Source organism: Triticum dicoccoides, chromosome 2B (genome assembly GCF_002162155.2).
Source record: "Triticum dicoccoides isolate Atlit2015 ecotype Zavitan chromosome 2B, WEW_v2.0, whole genome shotgun sequence".
Taxonomy (NCBI): domain Eukaryota; kingdom Viridiplantae; phylum Streptophyta; class Magnoliopsida; order Poales; family Poaceae; genus Triticum; species Triticum dicoccoides.
Genome location: NC_041383.1, coordinates 824,655,370 through 824,678,455, shown reverse-complemented (window position 1 = coordinate 824,678,455; position 23,086 = coordinate 824,655,370). Strand labels below are relative to the sequence as shown.

General features: G+C 45.1%; 2 protein-coding genes and 1 pseudogene across 2 annotated transcripts; 1 reads left to right on the top strand and 2 right to left on the bottom strand.

Annotated features, from left to right (window-relative positions):
* On the bottom strand, positions 1–3,849 carry LOC119366643 (annotated as a pseudogene).
* A 7,311-nt stretch (positions 3,850–11,160) lies between these two features.
* On the top strand, positions 11,161–13,833 carry LOC119366639 (UDP-galactose transporter 1-like). Its single transcript, XM_037632404.1, has 5 exons — positions 11,161–11,491; positions 12,123–12,372; positions 12,489–12,696; positions 12,922–13,153; positions 13,264–13,833. The coding sequence occupies exons 1-5, from the start codon at positions 11,381–11,383 to the stop codon at positions 13,489–13,491; spliced, it is 1,029 nt and encodes a 342-aa protein (XP_037488301.1). The 5' UTR covers positions 11,161–11,380; the 3' UTR covers positions 13,492–13,833.
* Positions 13,834–13,957: 124 nt separating this feature from the next.
* On the bottom strand, positions 13,958–20,930 carry LOC119366638 (putative 1-phosphatidylinositol-3-phosphate 5-kinase FAB1D). The gene is made up of 12 exons (XM_037632403.1): positions 20,314–20,930; positions 19,802–19,978; positions 19,145–19,693; positions 18,885–19,029; positions 18,437–18,781; positions 17,473–18,321; positions 16,863–17,197; positions 16,614–16,740; positions 16,353–16,514; positions 14,983–16,242; positions 14,630–14,890; positions 13,958–14,533 (listed from the first exon to the last, which is right to left on the bottom strand). The coding sequence occupies exons 2-12, from the start codon at positions 19,858–19,860 to the stop codon at positions 14,177–14,179; spliced, it is 4,449 nt and encodes a 1,482-aa protein (XP_037488300.1). The 5' UTR covers positions 19,861–19,978; positions 20,314–20,930; the 3' UTR covers positions 13,958–14,176.
* Between the last annotated feature and the right edge of the window lie 2,156 nt (positions 20,931–23,086).

Genomic DNA, 23,086 nt, shown 5'->3' with positions numbered 1-23,086 from the left:
TCAAGTAGTCGCTGGATGACTAAAAAGCTAATACCCCAAGAATTAACGACCAAGATTGTGGGCATTATGGGTATATAAACTTGATGCCATTGGATTTATATCCAGAAGTACCTGAAAACTCGAAGCACTGTTTTTCATTAGCCACTGGAATCAAAGCAGTAACCTGATTACGACAAGCATTATCTTGAACTTCAGCTATCTGAACCAATGTAGCAATTCAGGAAATTCTAAAGATGATACAACAACAAGGAGAACTGAAAATCTGCTAGGAGTAGGAGCCACTCGGTACAGTCTTGATGCCATGAAAAATTGCAGCAAATTTATTTTCTACGAGGATTGCAAAGTAAATTACTATGCTTCTAATACAATGACACACGACGATTCTCTTCCATATTCTTAAAAGGGAAAACAGGAATGGTCACCAAACATACTGGGGCATGCTTGCAACCACATCGCCACGGGGTGACAACGACAGAGCTGTAGATATGATCGTAGCACTTCCACTCCAGATCAGGCGGTTGATCGAAATGCATGAACAGGCATATGAGCGGCGCACGCCTTCTTTATGGCGTTCAGCTCCTTGACTACATCGTTCATCTTCATTCTGTGCCTTGGGGAATCGTCGCAGCAAGCTAGACCAATCTTAAACATAGGATGTAAGAATATGTCCATGATACATTGTGGGTTTCCGCTGTAGATTGCACTAGCATCTAATACTTCCAGCAGAGTATCAGGATAGGCCATCTTGACATAGTTGACAAGACTTGTCGCGCCATCTCTGAAACTGTCAGTTGGTCGTCTTCCAGTAAACATTTCCAATAGCAACACCCCGTAGCTATATACGTCACCAGCCGTGGAGGCTTCGGATCCTGAGCCATACTCTGAAAAAGAAATATAAATCAAAGGTTTATCGACTACGTGATGAGTAGACATAAATTTGACGGTTTTCACCGTTTAGTTCAAATTGGCAAGTGAAGGTTAATTAGCGATGGAATATTTACTGCACAATGCAATAATTTTAATTAAAAGTATCATTGCTGACCTGGTGCGACGTATCCAATTGTTCCTTTAATCACAAGTGAGCTGCTTTCAGTTCCAGCACCACTTTCCTTGCATGCTTCAGTATGCATTATCTTTGCGAGACCAAAGTCAGCAACATGCACAGCAATGTCATCATCTAGAAGGATGTTGGATGGTTTGATATCGCAGTGAACTATGGGTGGCTCGATTTGGTGGTGAAGATACTCCAGTGCCTCTGCAACATCAAGAGCGATGCACAGCCTTTCCATCAGACTTAGCCTTCTGAAGGTCCTGCTGTTCATTGTGTTTGGATGCAGCCACTCGTCTAAATTCCCGTTGCAGATAAATTCTAGGACAAGTGCCTTGAACTCATCGCCATTACGGTCCAAACTGCTGCACACAGTGATCACCTTGACAAGTTTCCGGTGTCGGATCTTCCTTAGGGCTTCACACTCCCTCAAGAAGCTTCTGTTAGCTCCTCGTTTGCCAAGATTGAGAACTTTGATTGCTACGGTATATAAACTGTCATCATGATTCAGAGTTCCAATGTACACGTCGCCAAAGCTGCCAGAACCAATCAAATTTGCCGGTGAGAAGGACTGTGTTGCTTCATCTATATCAGCATACGATATCCTCTCATGCTTCTCGTTGTGAAATCCGGTTTCTTGATCGACACTATTTGGTTTGATTCTCGTCTTCATCAAGTAGCATGCAGTTAGTGAGCACATGAAGATCAAAGTTCCAACCATGCAAAAGAGTATGACCCGACGATGATGCTTCTGTGAAGCATGGTTGGAACCTATATCTGGGCATGAAGGGAGTTGCAAGGAGGAGGGACCTCCGCATAGCATGCTATTGCCACGGAGCAACAATACAGTGGCGTTGCGGAAAATCCCTGCATTTAGCACGCGACCAGATAGGTTGTTGAAAGAGAGGTTTAGATACGTTAGAAGGTCGAAGCCCTCGAGGAACTCAGGTATGGGCCCTCCTAAGTTGTTGCTAGAAAGATCCAGCTTTTCAAGGCCTCTTAAAGAAGACAAAACTGTTGGAATTTGCCCTTGCAGACGATTTCCTTGCAAGTATAGGAAATTCAGTTGGACGCAACTGCCGAGAGCTCCTGGGATTTCACCAGATAGCTCGTTCATTGATAGGTCGATTTTGCCGAGGCTGCTCAATCGTCCTATCCGTGTTGGAATGGAGCCACTCAGAGCATTGTTGGAGAGGTTGAGAAGTTTGGTCAGGGAGGGGATGCTAAGTACCTCCGCTGGGATTTCCCCCCTCAAGGAGTTACCGGAAAGATCCAGAGATGTAAGCACTGTGAGATTACCAAGGCTTGCTGGGATGCTACCATCCAGAAAGTTATTAGATAGAAAGAGGTTGCTCAATTGTGTGATATTGCCTAATGATTTTGGGATCTGCCCATGAAATCTGCTATGGGATAGGTCAAGATACTGAAGGCTAGGAATTTGGCCAATATCCAGAGGCAAGGTGCCTGTGAAGAGGGTATGATGCAGGGTGAGCGTTGTAAGCTTTTGGAACTTGCTTAAACCTGCAGGTATGGTCCCAGTTATGTTGTTCCTACCTAATTCAATCCATTTGAGCTCTGCAGATAGGTTGGCAATAGTAACTGGCATAACCCCTTCAAGATTGTTTTCTTCAAGGCTTAGCAACTCCAAGTTACTACAGTTGGTTAAGGATGTGAGGAAATCCCAATCCTTAGGCTCTGTGGTTTGAAGCAAATTGTCCCCTACCAAAAATACCATCAAACGACCATGGATGCCCATGTCCCGTGGAATCGGACCATGATACAAGTTTCCACTAAGAAGCAAACATTTAAGTGCGGATGCGTTTGACAAGGAGGCTGGTATTGGTCCTTGGAATTGGTTCACATGTGTGGCCAAAACACTTAGCTTGGGAAGCTTAAAACCAATATCAAGCGGCAGAGATCCTGTCAGCTGATTGAAGCCGACGTTGATGTTTGTGATGGAAGAAATATTGAACATGGATGGAGGAAAAGGGCCTTCGAGTTTGTTGTCCATGACATCAAATGTATCAAGATTAGACATCTTACCGAGGTCTGGAGGGATATGTCCAGTGAAGCCGTTCTGAGTTAATCCTAAGTGTGTCAATGAAGTCAGGTTGCCAAGCCAGCTTGGGATTTGGCCATGGAAGTAGTTGATCTTCATGTCAAGGCTTGTGAGGGACGTGAGGTTGGAGAACGACATGGGAATATCACCAGTCAGATTGTTATGGGTAAGGTTGAGAAATGTGAGCTTTGAAAGGAGACCCAGAGAAGAAGGCATGGAGCCAGATAGGTAGTTCTCCCTCAGGTCCATGGCACCAAGTGATGCGCAGCGGCCGATGCCGCCTGGGATCTCACCTCCCAGACTGTTGGCTGAGAGGTTGAGGACACGGAGATGGGTCAGGTTACCGAGATGTGGTACCGACCAGGCCGAAGCCGTGCAGGCGTATGGCAGTGACACGGCCGGGGTGTCGGTGGTCGCCGCAGGACACGCCCATCCATTTGCAGAAATCAGGCACCTTCTTCTTCGTGCTGCTGGTACAATTGCCAGCACCAGCACCAGCACTGGCACCGGCATGGTCCCATGACCAAGAGGACAGTGCCCCCGTAGGGTCACTATTGATGAAGGATTTGATCGACAGGAGGACCGAAAGATCGCCGCTGCTGGCAGTTTCATTGTTGGTAGGTTGAGAGCTGGATGCGACGAAGAGGAATAGGATATGAGTGAGAAGATGGAGCATCAGGAGCTGCTTCCATGTCCTTTTGGTGCTCATGGTTGAGCAAGGAGCTAGGTGGAGGTGATTATTGTTTTCTTGGTTCTTGCCCATCTGTTTGTGTATGTCCAAGTCGTTAAATAAGCTGGAGATGATCCTATGGATTTCAAGTTTTTGTGATTAATTATGTCACCTTCAAGAAAAAAAGTGTAACAATGACCAGTGTTTCGTCTTGCGCGGCATGTGGTTTAAGATACTGCATACAATTCCACAAACTGAAGTGTCCCGATGATGTTACATCGCAATGGCAATAATTATTTTGGAGAAAAACGGGGTCCCATGGATGTTATGTTCATATGGAGTAATCAGATGGATAAAAGGTCACCGGATACTGAAAACTGATCCGGCTCCAGTTCCGCCACGAAAGGTGCTGTTGCAGAACTGGGCGCATGCTGTATTTTTCCATTGGGTGCACCCAGTTTCTACTATTAATAGATGGCCGGAGGTATTTACCTTCCAAAAGGCTGATCATGATTTCATATTTGAACACGGACCTAATGATTTTTACGAGAGATGTTCATACATAAATTCTCTCTTGTAACTTCTAAAAAGGGCGCGTGCCAAGTAAAACAAACTTTTACTTTTCTTTGCAGTGATAAATATCTCTTGTCAGGATTGGAGAAAATGACTTGTGACATTGACTAGTGCGATATCCTGATGCCATGCTAGTTAAAGATCTGGCATGTTATTTCAAACCTTGAAATATTCCAATGATGTTACAGGGAACGGCAATAAATTGGATGTAGAGAAAATCAAGGTTCATATGGACTTTATGTTCATGTGGCGCAATCAGCTCTACAAAAATTTGATATGGACCAAGATTGAAAACCCTCTTAGTCAGAAAAGTCAATGAAATCATAGGTATCTCAGGAATCATGATGGTTACAGAAGGGACTCAAGAAAGCACAGAACTGGATGCATATCTGTCCAGCGTAGGCTTCCCCTCCTGGGATAGATTTAACTGATTTCACAGTAAAGCTAGAAAGGCTGTCCGTCGCAACGGGCTAGATGCCAAAGAATCACCATGCATACCAAAAAAAAAAAACATACGTGCGCGAAGAAGAGAGGACCAGATGGAAGCCTGCGCACCTTTGTCCCTCTTGCGTGAGGTGAGGACGGGAAGAGGTTTTTTTGTTGTGTCTTGGGTGTGGGAGGGTTCTAAAATCGGATATTGGTTGGAACTCAAACATTTAGTCCTATCAATCAGCTTACCTCGGAAGCAATTCAAGAAAAGATGGAATGTTGTGTCAAGTTTGTGCACACATTATGGAATGGAACGGAATATGGACAGCTAATCTGCTGGTGTTAGAGCCCTAGCCATCTCAGTTGCCTTCCTTCCATAGGCAAGATTTTAGTTCCTGGGCAAGATTTTATCATAGTTTAGCCTGCTAAGTTGATTTTTGGAGTGATAAATACATATATCATGAAAGCAATTGTTAAGCCAGAGCATTTGGTTTTCCTCGCTTTGGCGTACATCACAATATGCTTAGCATTTGTCAATTCTATTTTCCATAGGTTGTTCCTTGTACATGTAGCTAAAACCTGGGGAATGTCACTCAGTAGAAGCTTCTCCGTCTGTAGGTCGGCGACTTCCCAGAGAGAGAACCCTTGGGACGAAGATGACGACGAGATATAAGCAAGCAAGGCTGCAGAAGTGCTCATGCTTTGGTGTGCCTTATTAACTTGTAATTGTGACGCTGGTGGTGTGCTGCATTGCAAAAGGAACACTGCAAAATTCATTGATGTTGAGGATGATGTGAGATGGTTGAAATATGCATGTAATGTACTCATAGTTGTATCTGTTAACTGTTGCCCTGGGAATGGATGGTGATGGAACTCAAGAACTTGAGCTGAGTGTTTAATTAGATGCCAGCAGGTAGCATATATATAGTGCATTCATCCTCTTATGGGTTTCCCTTTCTCTCTTTTCGATGATGAAGAAAAAAAATTGTGTTATTTTGTAGTGCGTAAAAAACTACGAACTACCTCTTATAAACCCCTATATATAAAAGCACCACACAAAATATCACAATCGTCTAACCACACGAAATCACTCACGCTGCCAGCCCTAATGTCTCTCGTACCCCAAATAATCTCTCACGCTGCAAGTGCAACCCTTGACCTAATCTATTTCATACCCCTTTGACCTCCACGGAAAACATACTGCTCCACGCCGCTGCTAATCTATTGATGTTAGAGCCCCAGCCATCTCAGTCACCTCTGCCTTTGCATATGTCGATTTATTCCTGGGCCAGATTTTACATTTCTGCAACATGATTTCAGACTTTGAAAAAATTTCTGTGATTTGTTGGACGTTGCAGGGTCAAGGGCATGAACCAATTCAAAATTTGGGCACGACCTTTGCTCATTTCTGGACTTTTGGATCACCATTCAAATAAGAATAAGAATTACACTCAAGGACTTAAGTGAAAAAGTACAGTTCATTATGAATTGGAAATTCCTTTAAATAACTGAGATAGGATAAACACGAATCCAAGCTTTATTACGAATAATTCGGTAATACCAAGTGATATTACAAAGTGAATAAAAGAAACTTTATTAATTATAACATAATAATTACAATATGTTGAGAGAGTACATGAGGTTTAGTGGGAATAGAAATAAAATAAGAAAGAAGAAGAAAAATAAAACCTAAACCTATCTATCTATCTATATAGCTTACATGCATGTCTTAGTTGATGAATGCATGTACAATTACGTAAGCTAAACAAGCTTATGCATGCACGCATTTCTCTCTTTTATTAATTATTTCTCTCAAAAAAAATGTTAAACTTAAATCTTTTTTGCACCACTCTATTCTTCATGATGAACTCTACAAATTGAGTCCAATGTTGACTACAATATTTCTTTCATAACTTTTAGCTATGCGTGGGACCCACACGTCCGTCATATGGTAACACTTTGGTAAATAAAAGTTATATTTTTTCCACACATATCTCGTATTTATTTCCATGCCGGTCTACCGCGGCCCACACAAATAAATTGAGTTTATTGCGTACAAAAATTCATCAAACACCCTACTCCAATCCACGAGGAAGGACGAGCTGGGCCTCGATGACAGCAAGGAGGACCACCTAATGCGCCAGTCGAGGAGGGTGTCCTTGGCCATGCGTGCGGCACTGGTGAGGAGACAACTCATGGCCGCAATGAGTGGTTACCAAGAAACATGGTCTGGAAGGGGGCAATTGCCCCCCTCCCCTCCCCCGGCCTGTACAACACATTCAATGATACTAGGCTCTCACCTATTGGGGATGGGAGACTCATGCGGCATTCAAAACCATTGAGGTTAGTCAAGCTTGTGTATGTTTGGTCTCCTGCGGTATCTTCACCAGAGTCATGGTGAGACGTCGAGCTGCAAATAATTAAAGCATAAGATGCTATTCCAAATAGCCTCTATTTAACTTTTAGTTTTGTCCTAACCCATTATTGTTCATTGTGTGTCAGTTTCTTTGATCTAATGTATTCTGCTTCCTTAGTTAATAAAGTTGGATCTTTTTCTCAAATAACTATAATATTTTGTGCATAGTGTGATTTTTTAAATTAGTTAGTGAAGTCACTAATCTTAGTTGGTTAGAGGTTGTTTTTGGCAGCATCCAACATTGGTATCGAATGAGTTGAGGAGATACCAAATTGCTTGTGCTCCAGAATAGATAGACATTTCAGGCAAGTTGCGTTTTTTAAGAAATAGTCAATATAAAAGACTAGTGAACACCACTGATATTCATTGAATTCTGAATAATCATGCATACTACAAACTGCATGATTTTGATACAAAAAAATGCAGATTATGCCCGGATATTCAAGTGTGGAAGATCGGAGATAGAACACTAGTTTGCATTTCGTGCAATCTAGATGTATCTATTTATCCACCACTAAGCTTAACGTCTTATTTACAAGGAGACATACAAGCACATATTGTTATTATATTTGTTTATTTTGATTTGTATTGAAATACATCCTAACAACATAGTTTCCTGAACATCCCAAATTAGATGAAAAATAATATTTGATAAATAATTTTACAATTTACTGTTAAAAATGTATTTATAATAATAATTGTTTAAATAATATGACAAATATTTACCTAATATGAATGATTGTGCTACACCGCTCATTCCACTTAACATACCAAATATAGTATTTGGGATAGTATATCAAATAGTGCATATTAATAAAATAAAATATATTTTACAACAGCATGAGTTATCATGAAGTAAAATGTTAAGTATAAACTGTTAGAAACATGTACATGTTTCAAAAATATATAGTCCGACCATGCATTTTTCTATTTGTTTTAAAAAGTCAAATAACCGGAGACAAATAAATGTTTTACATTTACTAAAAGATCATAGTGAATCCAACACTTTGATTGTATCGGTTGTTCAAATTTTTTGATCAACCATTTGTCTAATATTTGCAATACAACATTTTTACCTTCTATTGGCACTATTAGAATAACATTTTTGCTACAACTAGTTGACTATATGTCAACATTCAAATTTTGGACGATCCGACTATGTTTGCAAGATTTGGGTATGAATAGTCGGGCACATTTTTCCTATTGAATTTAATCCGACCCTTTTTCCATTTGTCCGTCGAACAGTTTGGACAATCTTCGAAAACATGCAACCCAACATGAGTTTTAAGCAAGTTCCGAAAACATGCAACCCAACATGAGTTTTAAGCAAGTTCTGAAAACATACAATCGCCGAATGGACAACATTTAAACAAGTTCAATATAAACTTAAACTAAATAAAATAAAACCGGACGATGTGCCGATAGGTGACCTCGTAGGCATTGCCTATGAGGCCATCGACACATCCGTCGTTGTCCATGTCGTCGTTTGGTCCGTAGCCCACACCATCGCCATCGTCGTCGTGCTAGGGGAAGAAGGCCTGCCAGGCGTCGTTGCATCTATGTATGGCTGATGTGGTGCGATTGCGGCGCAGACACTCCGCCGCATCCTCTAGCGCCTTGCACTACTTATCTTCGGCGGCTAGGGTGAAGCTGGCGCGCTTAGACTCTACCAGCCCCACATTGAGGTGCTGACCATTGAGTTGGCGCCAACGACGGGCGTCCGATTGGCCCAAGTCTTCGCGAGCACCCAGGGCAGCGTCGCCTGGCTCTTCGTGACCGCCGCCCTGCGCATCGTATTGCTTCGTTCCCTGGTTTGCACTTGGACGAGGAGTAGCCACTGCGCCTCTGAGGTACTAGGCGGGGGACAACTTAGACAGGCTGTCTCCTCCTCCTTGATGGTGGGGAGAATAGAGAACTGCCAATGGCTGCATCGATGGCTTCTTCTTCACGTTGTGTCTCATCTAGATGCTCCTGGGGACCGTGCCTCCTCCTTCATGTGGAAGCGTTTGATTTGGATGCCGCGGTGTGGCACGGAGAGGCGGCATCAGACCTCAGCCGGTTAGGGACCAATGCAATGCCTCGTGCATTTATGTTGCAAACTCATCGCCCGTCGCCGTGGGGAGGAGGGACGGTTTCTGCTCCTCCTCGTCTAAGGAGAGCAGCTCCAGTTTAGCGATGGACGAAGCCATGGATGAGGGGAGGCCTGAAGAGCATGGCGTCGGCAAGAACTCGATCCAAATTTGGATTTGCCATCGAGAACTCGATCCAGAGCTGGATCTGCCGCGTCTTCTTGCTCATCGCCAACTAGGGTGTGTGCGGCGTCTGGTGAAGGTGTAGAATAGGAGGAGTGTGGAGATAAGCTTTGCGTGAAGGAGGCTAGGCAGCTATAAAGCTGAAGTAGGCTTCTCAGTCGCCGCGCCGATTGAGGCTCCCTCTTCCTTTCTATTCATCTGAAGAAGAAATATGTCATTTTGCAGCATGTCAGAAATTGGTCAGCAAAAGGGCGCCGGGAGGAGAGCTAAAGCAGCAACCTTTGCTTGACCAGCAGCATACATTTGCTAGTGGTGGTCACACAACCTTTTTTCCAAGTCTAGATCTCGAAGCAACTTTTGATACTTCTCCAAGTTTGACCTGGGCACTTTTAAGTGCAACGAATGCAACCTAATTAAGTAGTACTAGTAGAGTAGGGTACCATTGTTTTTCTATCCTCCCGTTTTGTTTGTTTGTCTGCTTCTTTCTTTCTTTCTTGTGCACAAGCAAGCTTCCATGCTAGTGGGCCTTTTTTCTGCTTGCCACTGTCCGTGGTGAGACCGACTCGCTCGTTGGTGCCGACGAATATACCAACTCCACCTTGGCATCTTCCCTTTTCAAATGAGAGACGAAGAGAAAATGGTATCACGGAAGGAGTGTACCTAGTAATTTCAGTATAAAATACATACATGTCGAGATGAGTGGATAAACACACTAAAACATGGCTATATACATTTCATTTATAAAAGTAAATAAAACATCTTATATTTATGAGCAGAGGGAGTATACATTTTTTTGTACTGCCTATTATTCGGTTAGTTAACTGAAGAAGAAAGTCAGCTTAGTCACCCGTCACCATCGACCTCCCGCCTCTCCCCGTCGCCTGCCTCTGCAGACACGTTCACCACCACCCATGGCCGGTGTCGCTACCTTGCACTTCCGCACTAGACGAGCCGACACATCTTCAACCACCCCTCTACCCTCTCGCCCCTCTTCTTTCACACCGGCAACCCCTCACTTATGACACTTGCCGGTCCGACTCCTCTTCTATGGTGACCCCGCGGCCAACCATGTCATCGCATCTCTGGCTCGGTTCCAATGTCGTCTCCAAAACACCAAAGATTTTGGCCAACCGAAGATCATCAACACATGTTCCCCCCTTATCTCTCCGACAAACAGACTGCGCAGAAAAATACCGGCAATTCATTTTACCTCTCAATACGACTTTGTTGTGGATGGACCGGCGTTTTCTGTTGTTCTCAAGTGTGTGAGTTGTTGTCGGCCTTGTTCATCCTAGTTATTTATGGTGCTGAGTTGTATCCACTTGATGCTACTCCCTCCGTTCCTAAATATTTGTCTTTCTAGAGATTTCAATAAGTGACTACATGTGGAGCAAAATGAGTGGATCTACACTCTAAAATATGTCTATATACATCCGTATGTGGCAGTCATTTGAAATCTCTAAAAAGACAAATATTTAGGAACTGAGGGAGTACATTTTAAGTTAATTATTTATTTTTTATTTATATAAAAAAGATATCTTAATAACCGGGAAATAAATTAAAAAGGTACAAGGAGAAAAGTATTCCATGGTACTGTATCTTTCAATCAACCCACCAATCAATGGATTTTAGGTATACGGAGGAGAGGAGAGGAGAGATCCATTTGGATTCAGATTTCAGAGCGAAGACAAAGACAGACGAGAGCGGCAGCTTCCTCCCTACTCCCTACTCTCTCCTCCTTCCCCTTCCTACTCCACTGACGGACGGGACTCGGCCTTCTTATTGCCTTCCTCTCCCCCCTCCCCCCTCCCGCCGCCGCCTTCCTCCGCCGGGGCTGGTTCAGCTACTAACTGCGGCCGGGGGAAGGAGAAAGGCCGCGTCTTTCCCGGCCACCTTTCGGCTCGCCCCCAGCCCACGCGGGAGCCGGATTGGGATGGAGTCGGCGGCCGGCGGCGGGCTGGGCAGCATGCGCGCGGTGCTCGCCATCCTCCAGTGGTGGGGCTTCAACGTCACCGTCATCATCATCAACAAGTGGATCTTCCAGGTGCCCACCCCATGCCCTCCCCCTCTCCCCATCTCGCATCTCATCTCGCCGCCGGCCGCCGTCTCCATTGCTTGGATCTGCGGGCCAGCGCACCACCACGCCGCGGTCTCCGACCTGATTTGGTGCTAATGCGAGGCGGCCACACCCACAAGGGGCAGGAGGAGCAATTGGCACTAACGCGTGGCTCTCCTTGCCCCAATGGGGTAAAAAAGGACCGCCCTTTCCGCGGTTTCCATAGATTCAGACAACTACTAGTACAGCAAGTCAAGAAGAGCACATTCGTTGGGCTGGGAGCTGCCTCTGCTGCTCATTCACTGGGCCTAGTGGTTCACTCTGATTTCGAGATGCTGTCCCCTTCAGCACTTCAGCTCACCACACCCACTCACCCGCCTGTATGAAATCCATAGTAGTAGTAGTAATGTTTTGCACCTGTAACTGGGACTTGATTTGCTCTTGGTTCACAGCGTCATATCCTCACCGCGAAAAAAATGGAATGAACTAGTCCTGAATGACACGATTAATTTGCGCTGCATAAACCATATGGCACGAGAACAATGGCCTCCTTTCAGAGAGCAGTGTGTTTGTTTGGTGATATGGCATTAACCCTTTTCTTCTTCTTCTTCTTCTGCAGAAGCTGGATTTCAAGTTCCCCCTGACGGTGTCCTGCGTCCACTTCATATGCTCTTCCATCGGGGCATACGTCGCGATCCATGTGCTCAAGGCGAAGCCGCTGATTCAGGTCGAGCCCGAGGACCGCTGGAAGAGGATCTTCCCCATGTCCTTCGTGTTCTGCATGAACATCGTGCTCGGGAACGTCAGCCTGCGCTACATCCCGGTCTCCTTCATGCAGACTATCAAATCGTTCACCCCTGCAACCACAGGTACAGCACAGTCATTCTGTGCTCTTACTGCCGTATTATTCCTGTTCACAAAGAAGCAGTAGAGTTGTGGTGTTGCTGCCTATTAACAACTTATCTGACGATTATGTGTGATGCAGTTATTCTGCAGTGGTTGGTTTGGAGCAAGCACTTTGAGTGGCGCATATGGGCTTCGCTGGTCCCGATAGTCGGGGGGATCCTCCTAACCTCAATGACAGAGCTCAGCTTCAACATTTTTGGTTTCTGTGCTGCCATGATTGGCTGCCTCGCCACGTCTACCAAGACCATCTTGGCAGAGTCCCTTCTCCACGGATACAAATTTGACAGGTACATGCTCATCTCGTTGTGTAATGTCTGATGCTTTAGCAACTGGTGTTGTCTGGCATCCGTAAGTTTAAAACATTTTATCTTCTTTCTTCCTAAAAGGATAAGTTGTTTTTTGAGTTCGAGGATCAGAAGATCTAGTTCTTACTGTAGTGCTACCGGTCAGGTTCAGTCCTGTAAGTTCTTGCCTCGGTCAGATGATTTATCAAGTATTCTCTGTTTCTACAGCATTAACACAGTGTACTACATGGCACCCTTTGCCACCATGATATTGGCTCTACCAGCAATGTTGCTTGAAGGAGGTGGCGTAATCGACTGGTTCTACACGCACGACGCTGTCTTTTCTTCGCTGATTATCATCCTAGGCTCAGGGGTGCTTGCGTTTTGCCTCAACTTCTCCATCTTCTACGTGATCCATTCAACCACGGCAGTGACCTTCAATGTTGCTGGCAACCTTAAAGTAAGACCATTCTGGGCTATGATTTCTTCCCTCCAGTTTCTACTCTGTTTCCAGTCCTGAACATCAAGCTCATGGTAACACCATTCTGGATTATGCTTTCTTCCCTCTAGGTTGCTGTTGCGGTCTTGGTCTCGTGGTTGATCTTCCGGAACCCGATCTCCCCAATGAATGCAATTGGATGTGCAATCACGCTCGTCGGCTGTACTTTCTATGGGTATGTGAGGCATCTCATCTCCCAACAGCAGGCTGCTGCCCCCCTAGGGAGCCAAGGAACGAACTCGCCGAGAAGTCGGGTGGAGATGCTCCCCCTTGTAGGCGACAAGGAAGATAAGGTCTAGCAAGGCAATACTCCCATATTCAAGAGCCGTTCATTTCAGCGGTTGTCGGTACACTACAGTTTGGCGCACACAGATGCTGAGTTGAGGGAGACCGGTAAAATGGTAGGGGGGCAACACTTTCTTGTGAAGCTGCATATGTTGTACTCTGGCAAACTGAGAGGGTTTGTTCAGTCACTAGTTCTCATAGGGTTGCTAGTTATCTACTTAGTCAAATCCCCCCCGGACAATTTGTGCGATTAGGATGGTGCTTCTGTTTTCTTGTTTTGCTGCCATATGTTTAGACCTTAAACTGCTGGTATGAAAATTAATGGCATTATGATACGAGTCATCTTTGCATCGAAATTCTGTTGCACATTGTCTTTATGTTGCATATTTTATCTGATTGGAAAAAAGAACTAGGAACATAAAGGTTAAGCCACTTCCCATGTTTAGTTATGCAGGAATGTAAAGAATTAAACGAATTATCTACGAAGTATGTGATTTCACTTTACTGATTGTGAATTTTACAACAATAAAACTTAGTGGTACATGTATTTTGGACCTCACTTCCCCCAAAAGTTTGCCTAAAAGGTGCAAATTTTGGATAACTTTACAAGTGAATACATACACCCCTCATATGTACACTGCTTGCAAAATGGCTAAAAATAGGCTGGAAGATGAACCCCATAACGGCGAGGGCAGTTCATCACTGGATAGAGCATGTCTCGGTTTGATGATGAGGCTTCTGGCTGTCGATCTTCGACAAGTTACAGTTGCCGCGAGTACAATATTTACAGGTCCCTGAACTCTTCTTTGCGGTGGTCCAATCATCTGGGACCGTCAGGAAATATTTGGCCATGAACTTCCTGAACCTTTTCTTGTACTCCCTGGGTGAAATTACTGTCGGCGACTCATTCTTTGGCACCACGAGAGAAGTCTTCGCCCATGTCTCCAGTTGCTTGTCCCAAGTGTACTGCCTCAGGTAGTCGATGATGCCAAGTACAAACTCATGGTTTTGTTCGTTGACTCCCACAAGTAGAGAGTAGTCCATAACATTAACTGACTGCAAGCGAGCGTAATAATTTTGTTTTGTTAAACCATATTCTGATAGAAACTTGGCTAATTTACCTGTGGGTTAAAAAGTGAAGTAGATGCATACCGTGAGGAAAGATGTATCGTTCCAGATTGCCCGCTGCAAGAGATGTTTCGTTCTCCCGCCAATATAGATTGGAGAAACACGCATGTCCTCGACAAAGTTTTGATCCAAGTAGACAGTGTGAGGGTCACTCGAGTCGGCTATGTATCGAGAGAAAACCGCACCTTTAAGATCGTATATCCGTGACACATTATGTCCAAAGAGGAGATTTTCCATCACCATCAGATCAATCTTCACTTCCTTGCCATGCCTTATCTGCTTAACCTGAAATAGGGACACTCACACTGTAAAAACACATGCACATCAGAAGAAGAATTTTTTTTGGAAATTGTGCTCCATATATTGATGTAAAATACCTGATAGATGCCTAGAATTTTGGCAAGGCAGGTTTGGCTCCCGGTGTCGAGAGAGTGGTAAACATGCTTAAAGTAATCAGGGGCAAATTCTATGAAAGACTCGAACTCCGTCTTTTGTATTTGCTTGACGATGAACCTGCCATCCATTGTTTTCGCAAAGAAAGCCTTGCTCTTTCCGCCTTGCGCGTTCCATTTCTTGCATCGGCTTATGGAAGCGATGTATGCAAGCTCAGATGGGCAGCATTTCTGTCTAAGAGTGTAAAACTGATTAGCGTGCACACATATAACTGAATATTTTCCTTTGAGATTTGCTTTCCCATTGACAGATATCTCCGGATGGAGAGAGGATGATAGGAGCGAGCTGTCGTAGTTGTACAGTTCGTCGGACAAAAAGCCTGCTTCAGAATCTGAAGATTCGGATGACCAGGATGATGAAGAGGCGGAAGAGGAACATTCGGATAACATGCTAGGAGTGTCCGATGCATGACTCTCGACAATAGAATCCAGTAGGTGGCGACGGTCCTCGGATATGGCGAGAGCACGGGAGACTATGCTGGATATCTCATCCTCTGATACAGACAAGACATTGCCACCGGGACCAACGACGAACCGCGGAGAGGGCGCCTCTTCAGCAGATTGTTTGTGCAAGGGTGGTAAATGAGATGGCGAAAAGCGGTTAACAAGCTCAAATTTGTCCAAGCATCCAGCCTGAAGCTCCTTCCTGTAAGCCAATCTTAACTCACTAAGGGGACTCCAGACCCATCTCTCCCTGTCCTCCCATTCTGAAACTCTGAATTGTTGAATACCTTGCTTAAAGGACATCGTACGTTGTAAAATTGGACCATTTCTCTGCCCCTGAGCATCCAATCTATCTGATGTTCCGGACGGTGACATCTTTGCGCTATCTTGCTTTTCATAATGCCTATCCTGATGGGCTTCGTCAGTCACTGCTGATGAATGTCTGTTCACTGGCTCAATAGATCCATTCTCCAATGATAGTTGGCTGCTGGTGCCCTCGGCGATATCATCGGCCTCGGCTCCGGTTGCCGTCCGGTCATGAGTAAGTTCAATAGTCACCTTCTTCATGCTGTTACTCATTCTTTCTTTTCCAGCAGATTTACAAAGTAGAAGTCCATGCAGCCGACGGTCCCAGACATACTGTCCAAGCAGAAGGTCCTGATAGAGCCAATTCACATCAAGAATCTCGTGCACCGAGGACATAGACACGCCATGCCGATCAAAAGCCTTCATGAGAAAATCCTGCATGATGATGTCAAATTATCAATGGACAATCAGAGAAATAACGATTACCCGAAATCATGAGTAACTTCATTAAATTAAAGTAACAGAAAAAGGGGCATGCGGTTTACCACAAACTCGGCCTTCTCTTTAACCAACATCTCTTCGAGTTGAGAAAACTCTTTAACGGGAAGGAAGGCGCCGCAGTTGATCACCACCTCGGGAAACTGATTCTTCATGTCCTCTATTATGCTTTCAACTTCAGTGAAAATGGTAACTCCTCTGGCAAGAACCTAAACGAACACGACGGAGGCATTAGAATGAATTCAGAAGGTTGGTATGTAAGGTGACCATGAAATGAAATTAAAGAACCAAATGAAAACTGTACATACATTTCTCCCCTGCTGCTCGAACAACTCGTGCGTGCTGGGATTATGGAACTCGAGGGTTTGCTGTGGCTTGCAAGCGTTGTATATTTCGACCGATGAATACTGAAACATTGCAACTTTGGAGCCCAGCCTGAAGTTGACAGATCCCAAACCAAAAGGAAGAAAAATATCAATATATATTTTTTGCAAGAAAAAAATTAACAACAAACAGAAAACAACTTCTTGAATCATTTCAAATAAAATGCTGCATACCCAAAAAAGCGCAAGCAGTCCCTGTTCACCGAGTGTCCACATACTGACAGCCTTCTATCAGCAGAGTGGCTTGAAAAGCTGAGTTCAAGGAACTTCCCGAACGAGAGATTCCGTGCCTCGGCCGACATCATCACTCTTCGAGATGATTTGGATATCCCGCTTTCCTGCTCACATCTTAGGCATCTAGTCCACATCCAAATTTTTCCTTTGGCTTCACCGGACAAGCGATGCTCAGGCAGCAAACGCTTCACAAGAACGGTCAGATTACCGTCGCGGTGGGTGTAAGAGTACATGTGAGCCTCCGGAGGCTCTCCGCATGAGAAACAGCTTAGGTTCTGCCACAAATAAATATTCAGGAATCATGAGCAGTTGTAAGTACCAAATTTGTGCAGCTGACAGGGATAGCCCAGAGAGCATAATGTAAAACAATAAATCATCTTTTTTTTGAGTAAACAGTAACAAAGGATCCCTACTGATTCTTTTATATTAAAAGAGTCATGTACAAAAAGAAAACAAAAGTAGAAGGAGATTACCAGTGAAAATTAATTATCCATGAAAAATATTATCTAGATTGCTCAACATAAGAGGGATAGTATAACAACAGCATTACCTGATTCTGCAAAATGTCTTGCAAATATCGTCCTAAGGAGACATCAAAATTTCCATAGTAATTTATCCGGGACAGATGACTCTGCTCACAAATGACCTGTTTAGCGATGCATTGGCTAGACATCAAAATCAGTATGCTCTGAGAATCCAACACGTCGTCAGCCTCGTCAATGTGTAAGGTTTTCTCTTCACTGTAAGGGGTGTTGTGTTGCTCCCCATTTTCAAATGCAACTGACAATTGGTCATGTATCATTTGTTTATCTGTTTGTTTCTGGAAATCTTTTAAACTGTCCGTGTACTCACCGGAACCATCTGTCATTACCACAGCATGAAGACCTTCACTTGGTACTTCTTGATTGAGCTCAGGTGTTCCTTCTTTCTGGTTATCAGCTGTCTCTTGAGAAGTGACAGGTAGATAAATGTTCTGACGGCGGAATTTATCGATGAATCCTCTCAGTGACCCCGAGACTGATGATACTAGCATCTTTTCAGAAGGAAGTGCATGATTTGAATGGATGGTTCTACTTGTACCCTCCATGAGCTCACTCGAGCAGCCATCCGTCGGTGAGTGTAAGGCATCTGGATTTTCAGAATGAGCAGTACTTGTCTCTGCATCAGAACTATGCTCCAGTGATTTGTTACAGCTGACATCAGTCTCTGTATGACTGACAGGAAATGATGGCCCTTCGTTCATACCAACAGAGTTTGGAGCATTTGCATCGTTCAAGAATACCCTCTGATCTTCAAAGAAGGATGCCTCAAGAACCAGGTGGTACGCGGCAAACACTGTGTGGAGTATGACTTGCTTGACTTTCTTCAGTTCGTCGCTATTTGCTCCTCGCAATAATATCTGCAGAAAGCAAAATTTATAACGGCTTCATGAAATAGATTCAACATGAATGAATCTTATATATATCTTTTGACACTGAATGAAATCTTATATACGATAGACAAAGCGCGCTTACCGTGCATCCCAACGGCCTGGGAAACCCTTCCAAGAACATCAACGTTTTCAACGGCCGCTTCCCGCCCTCACCACCGTTATGCTCCTCCGTGACCTTTTCGATGTGGAAGTAGTCGCACTGCTTCAGCTTCGTCGTGGTCATGATGTCTAAAACAGAGACTGTAGGAGATCCAGAGCAGCGAGCAATTCTCTGCAACCGGTCGAGCTTCATATCGAGCACCAGAGTGACACCTTGGTTCAGTAGAAGCTCCTGTATGTCCCGCGAAACTGTTTTCTCCACCAGGATGACATCTGGAGCACATTTCTCCATCACTAGGCTGATAGCCTTTTCCAAATGGTCCTTTTCCTGGTAAAGAAGATACAAAAATCATCTCTGACATACAAAAAAAATACAGTGGAAATACGGATTCAGTATTTGAAGAAAAATCATATATATATGTAGTTCAAACCTGTCCCATGGAATCAAATGATGAGAGGCCGACATCGGAGTCCCCGAGGGTGCCTCCGAGCAGCAGCAGCTTGGGGTTGTGGCACTTGGTGGGCATGTGCTTGTGAGCTGCATACTTCCTGAAGACCAACCCGTTGATAACCTCACTGCAAACATGACATAAACAGCTCCATCAGAACACTCTATTGCCGCGATGATGATCTGGTGTCGATCAGCATACATATATGGCTTGTAAGTAGGAGACAGGTATATGTTTGTTACCACTGTCGCCGGGTGCCGGAGGCGATGCGCTTGACCTTGATATAAGACCCAGGGTCCATTTCACTTCCGGCTTTGCCGTCAGGCTTGATGAGCAGAGCAGCCTCCCAGGATAGGGCGGTTACGATGTCGAGCCAGCTTTCGCCGCCGTCGTCTTCCCGGGGCAAGGAGATGCCGGCGGACGCTAGGAACCGGGTGGTGAGCATCTTGAGCTGCCTGTCCATGGCCTTGAGCATCCCGGTGTGCCGCTCCTCCCTGGGGCTAGGACTCGGGCTGGGTTCAGAGTCGCTGGAGCTCGGCTGCCCCCAACTGATACCATCATGCCATTCATCATCATCGTCGTCGTCATCATCATCATTTGTGTGTGCACCCAAATGGTTGGTATCATCATCATCGTTGTTGGCCGGCTCTGGCGGTACCCAGACGGCATCACCCTCCTCGGCGCCGGTGGACTCAGCGGCACCGTCAGAGTCGTCGGCATGCTTGGCGGTGGCCTGGTACGCCGGCAGCAGGAAATGGACACGGTTCGGTGTACCGTCGACGCTGCCCTCCCTGCCAGATACAGATGCATGTATATTATCGCCTCAGAACCAAAGATAGAGTACTAGGCTACTAGGGATGCAGGATTATGAGGGAGAAGGAGATGACAGACACACATACCTTCTAGTAGTAATAGTGCTGGTGGTGGTGGTGGTGATGATGAGCGTATTGTTATTCATGGCCAAATTTCTGAAACGAAGCTCAGATGCCCCCTTGTGTGTCAGTCAGTTAGCAGGCTGAAGAATGGTGTAGTACGATCTCTGAATTTCCTGCCTGCCCCCTCCAAGCTTTTGTAATCTGGAAGATGACGATATATGAAAAGAGTTATCGATGATACGAATGAATTAATCGGCTATGCCTGTCCTCTGAATTTGAGGAATGTTCATCATATTCATTCAGAGTGTACGTATGGTATGGAGACAGAGGAGGTAAAAGGGGAATCCCCAAAATTAAGAGGGAATCTCATTATTTTTCTGTTCCAGAGCGACAAAAAAAAAAAGCGATGAATTTTGGTTAACCCGTCCTTGCATGTACATACTACTCCCTCCGTCCCAAAATATAAGAAGGTTAGCAGATTAGATGGTTGTAAACAAGAATCAAAATGTTATGGTGCGCGGCAGAGGGGAACTTACTCAGCCTTTGCAGCTATAGTTAGCAGGAGCGCGCCATGCTTGCTCGCCTCCAAAATCACAAGTGGAACAGAATGGGACGGAAGCCGTCGCCGGCAGCCAGCAGCCGGTGGAGCAACAGCAGCAGAGGAAGAAGAAGAAGAAGAAGAAGAAGAAGAAGAAGAAGAAGAAGAAGTCCGGTGTGGGCTATACTATATTACGGGTAGAGGTAGAGGTAGAGCCAGCCAGGATTGCCGCCGGCGACTGCGAGAGAGAAGGAGATGGAGCCGGCAGCAGCAGCAGCAATGGAGCAACGGAGCAAATGAGGGAACAAATAGGAGGAGGAGGAGAAGACGACGACGACGAAGAAGCCGTCCAATCCAAGAAAGCGAGAGCCTGGCCGGTAGCTACCCCCTCAATGGTGTCGGTGTCTCGTCTCCTCCCCCTCAGCCTCAGATGACAATCACCCAACCAACCAACCAATCAACCAACCAACCCAAACCAAAGCAAGGATTGAGGAGATAGATAGGAGACGATGATTTCACCACCCGGCGCCGGAAACTCAAACAAGATTGATTGATTGATCGATCGATCGATCGATCGATCGATTTTGTACTACAAAAATCTTTCTTTCTTTCTTTCGTTCTGTCTTGTGTGCCTCCTTTTCTTGAAATGATATTTTTTTTTTGTGTGTGCAGACAGATAAGCCACAAAGGACTAATAAACGAGTTTATATACATATTTTTGGTTGAGATGATTCCGGCACGTTAGTGCGTTTGTGTCCAGTGCAGGCACGCCGCGTGGCCAGGCCCAGTATGAGTAGACATACGTTGCATGACATGCACGCTGACACATGGCCGATCCATCATCCCTCGTCTTCTCGTGTCCACACTAAACGTACCTACGTGTCCACGCCATGATTCCATTATTCCATCTCCATGAATGAATCAAATCAAACTTGTTCCCCTGCTGCTTGCATTCATCTGCCGCCCAGAATTATTGATTGTGCCCGCATATCCTGCGAGGAGGCCGCACCGCACGCAATTATTCACGCCGTTTTCTTTCCATTCATTAATCGGTTATTAATTTATTACTCCCTCCGTTTCGAAATTACTCGTCGAAGAAATGAATGTATCTAGATGTATTTTAGTTGTGACAAGTAACTCCGAACAGAGGGAGTAGAATCTTTTGCTGTACGTATGATGGCGAGATTCGTTGCCAAATTATTAGACCAAATCAACCGTCTAACTGCGACGACTGTGCTCCTATTCACGAAGGCTTCCAGCCTGTCATCGACAAGGTGAGACGGCTCCCATGTAGGAGCGACGGCAGCCGCTTGTTCTAGCAGCGACGGTGCTCGTTTGGTGCTCTGGGAATCTCGATGTAAACTTTATTGTGTTTGAGATGCCTTATCATCGTTTTAATAGACCAGATTCTGTTAAAAGCCATTATTATTACATAGTTGACGATTTCTTCCATGAATGAAATTATTAGCATTCCATTTACATGCTTCATTACACCAGGGAATTAAATAATTAGCCCACACGTCGTTTGTATATAAATTATTAAAAGCGGTTGTGACTCTCACATCCATTCCGGCCCAATCACTCGATTATAGTTGTTCGTTTTTATTTTTCTCTCTACTAGAATGGGACGTCACTTTAGACCCGGTCTCTTTGCTGTTCTTTGTTCCTAATTAGATGGTGTGCGTTAAGTTTATACAGAATTAAAGTTGAATTTTCATTTAAGTTTCTCTCCCTTCTTTTCCTCGGCGGCCAGGATGAATTCTCCACTCCAAACTTTGTGGGCGACCCCATGGATTCGTCTCCTCTCTGCCTACCGCTCCAGCGGCCAGTGAAGGAGGGGAAATCCCGTTGCCTTCACTCTGGCTGGTAGTGTAGGTTAGGGTTTATTAGACCTCGCAGGTGCAATGCTCAGGCTGATGGTGGTGCTTCTTCTACAAGTTTGTCTTCTCAGAGTTTGTCTTTCGGACTCCGATCCTCCTCGAGTTCATCCATCTAGAAGTAGTCGAGGAAACTTTAGCGTAGATTCTAGTCGTCTCCTTGGTGCAGCGAGGTTAGGGTTAATCGTCGTACGTGCGCAATGGTGAGATTTGATGTATGTTGTTTCATATCTATTCAAGAGTTCAAGGACAACGACTGCTGCTCCATGGCTCTGGTCCTCAGGAGCACGTGCATGAAGACTTCCTGGCTATCATCGATAAGATCAAGCCGGCTCCGGTAATGGAGCGGCGACAACGGCGCTTCAACACTTGTTCTGACGGTGGTAATTTACTTTGGCCCAATGAATTACATTTTGAGGTGGCACTTCATCTTAGTGAGTAGGAATTATCTTTCTAGAAAAGCAAGGTGCTCAGGTGACAGAGATCCTCTAACTTAAGTCATCTAACTTTGTAGAGGCTGGCATGTGAGCACACCAAGTCACCTAACTTTGTAGTGGCTGACATGTGGGTCCACATGCCACTAGTAGAAAAGAGGGCTTTGGTCCACCCCGGGTTAGCCCATTAGTCCCGCTTCAGTCTAGAACCGGGACTAATGAGGGCATTAGTCCCGGTTCGTGCGCCCAGGGGCCACGTGGGCCATTTGTCCCGGTTCGTCTGGACCTTTTAGTCCCGGTTGGTGCCACGAACCGGGACTAAAGGGTGCGATGCCCATTAGTCCCGGTTCGTGGCACCAACCAGGACTAAAGGGTTAGACTTTTAGTCCCGGTTCGTGCCACGAACCGGTACTAATGGGGTTTGAGGCATTAGTACTGGTTCATGGCACGAACCGGTACT

What these genes read in the sequence shown, in the direction of transcription:
- LOC119366639 (XM_037632404.1), top strand. Translation starts at nt 11,381, where the DNA reads ATGGAGTCGGCGGCCGGCGGCGGGCTGGGCAGCATGCGCGCGGTGCTC. An exon ending in CACGGATACAAATTTGACAG is followed by an intron (nt 12,697 to 12,921) that starts GTACATGCTCAT and finishes CTGTTTCTACAG; the next exon opens with CATTAACACAGTGTACTACA. An exon ending in ATGTTGCTGGCAACCTTAAA is followed by an intron (nt 13,154 to 13,263) that starts GTAAGACCATTC and finishes TCTTCCCTCTAG; the next exon opens with GTTGCTGTTGCGGTCTTGGT.
- LOC119366638 (XM_037632403.1), bottom strand. Translation starts at nt 19,860, where the DNA reads ATGAATAACAATACGCTCATCATCACCACCACCACCACCAGCACTATT. An exon ending in AGCACTATTACTACTAGAAG is followed by an intron (nt 19,694 to 19,801) that starts GTATGTGTGTCT and finishes TGTATCTGGCAG; the next exon opens with GGAGGGCAGCGTCGACGGTA. An exon ending in CCAGGCCGTTGGGATGCACG is followed by an intron (nt 18,322 to 18,436) that starts GTAAGCGCGCTT and finishes TGCTTTCTGCAG; the next exon opens with ATATTATTGCGAGGAGCAAA.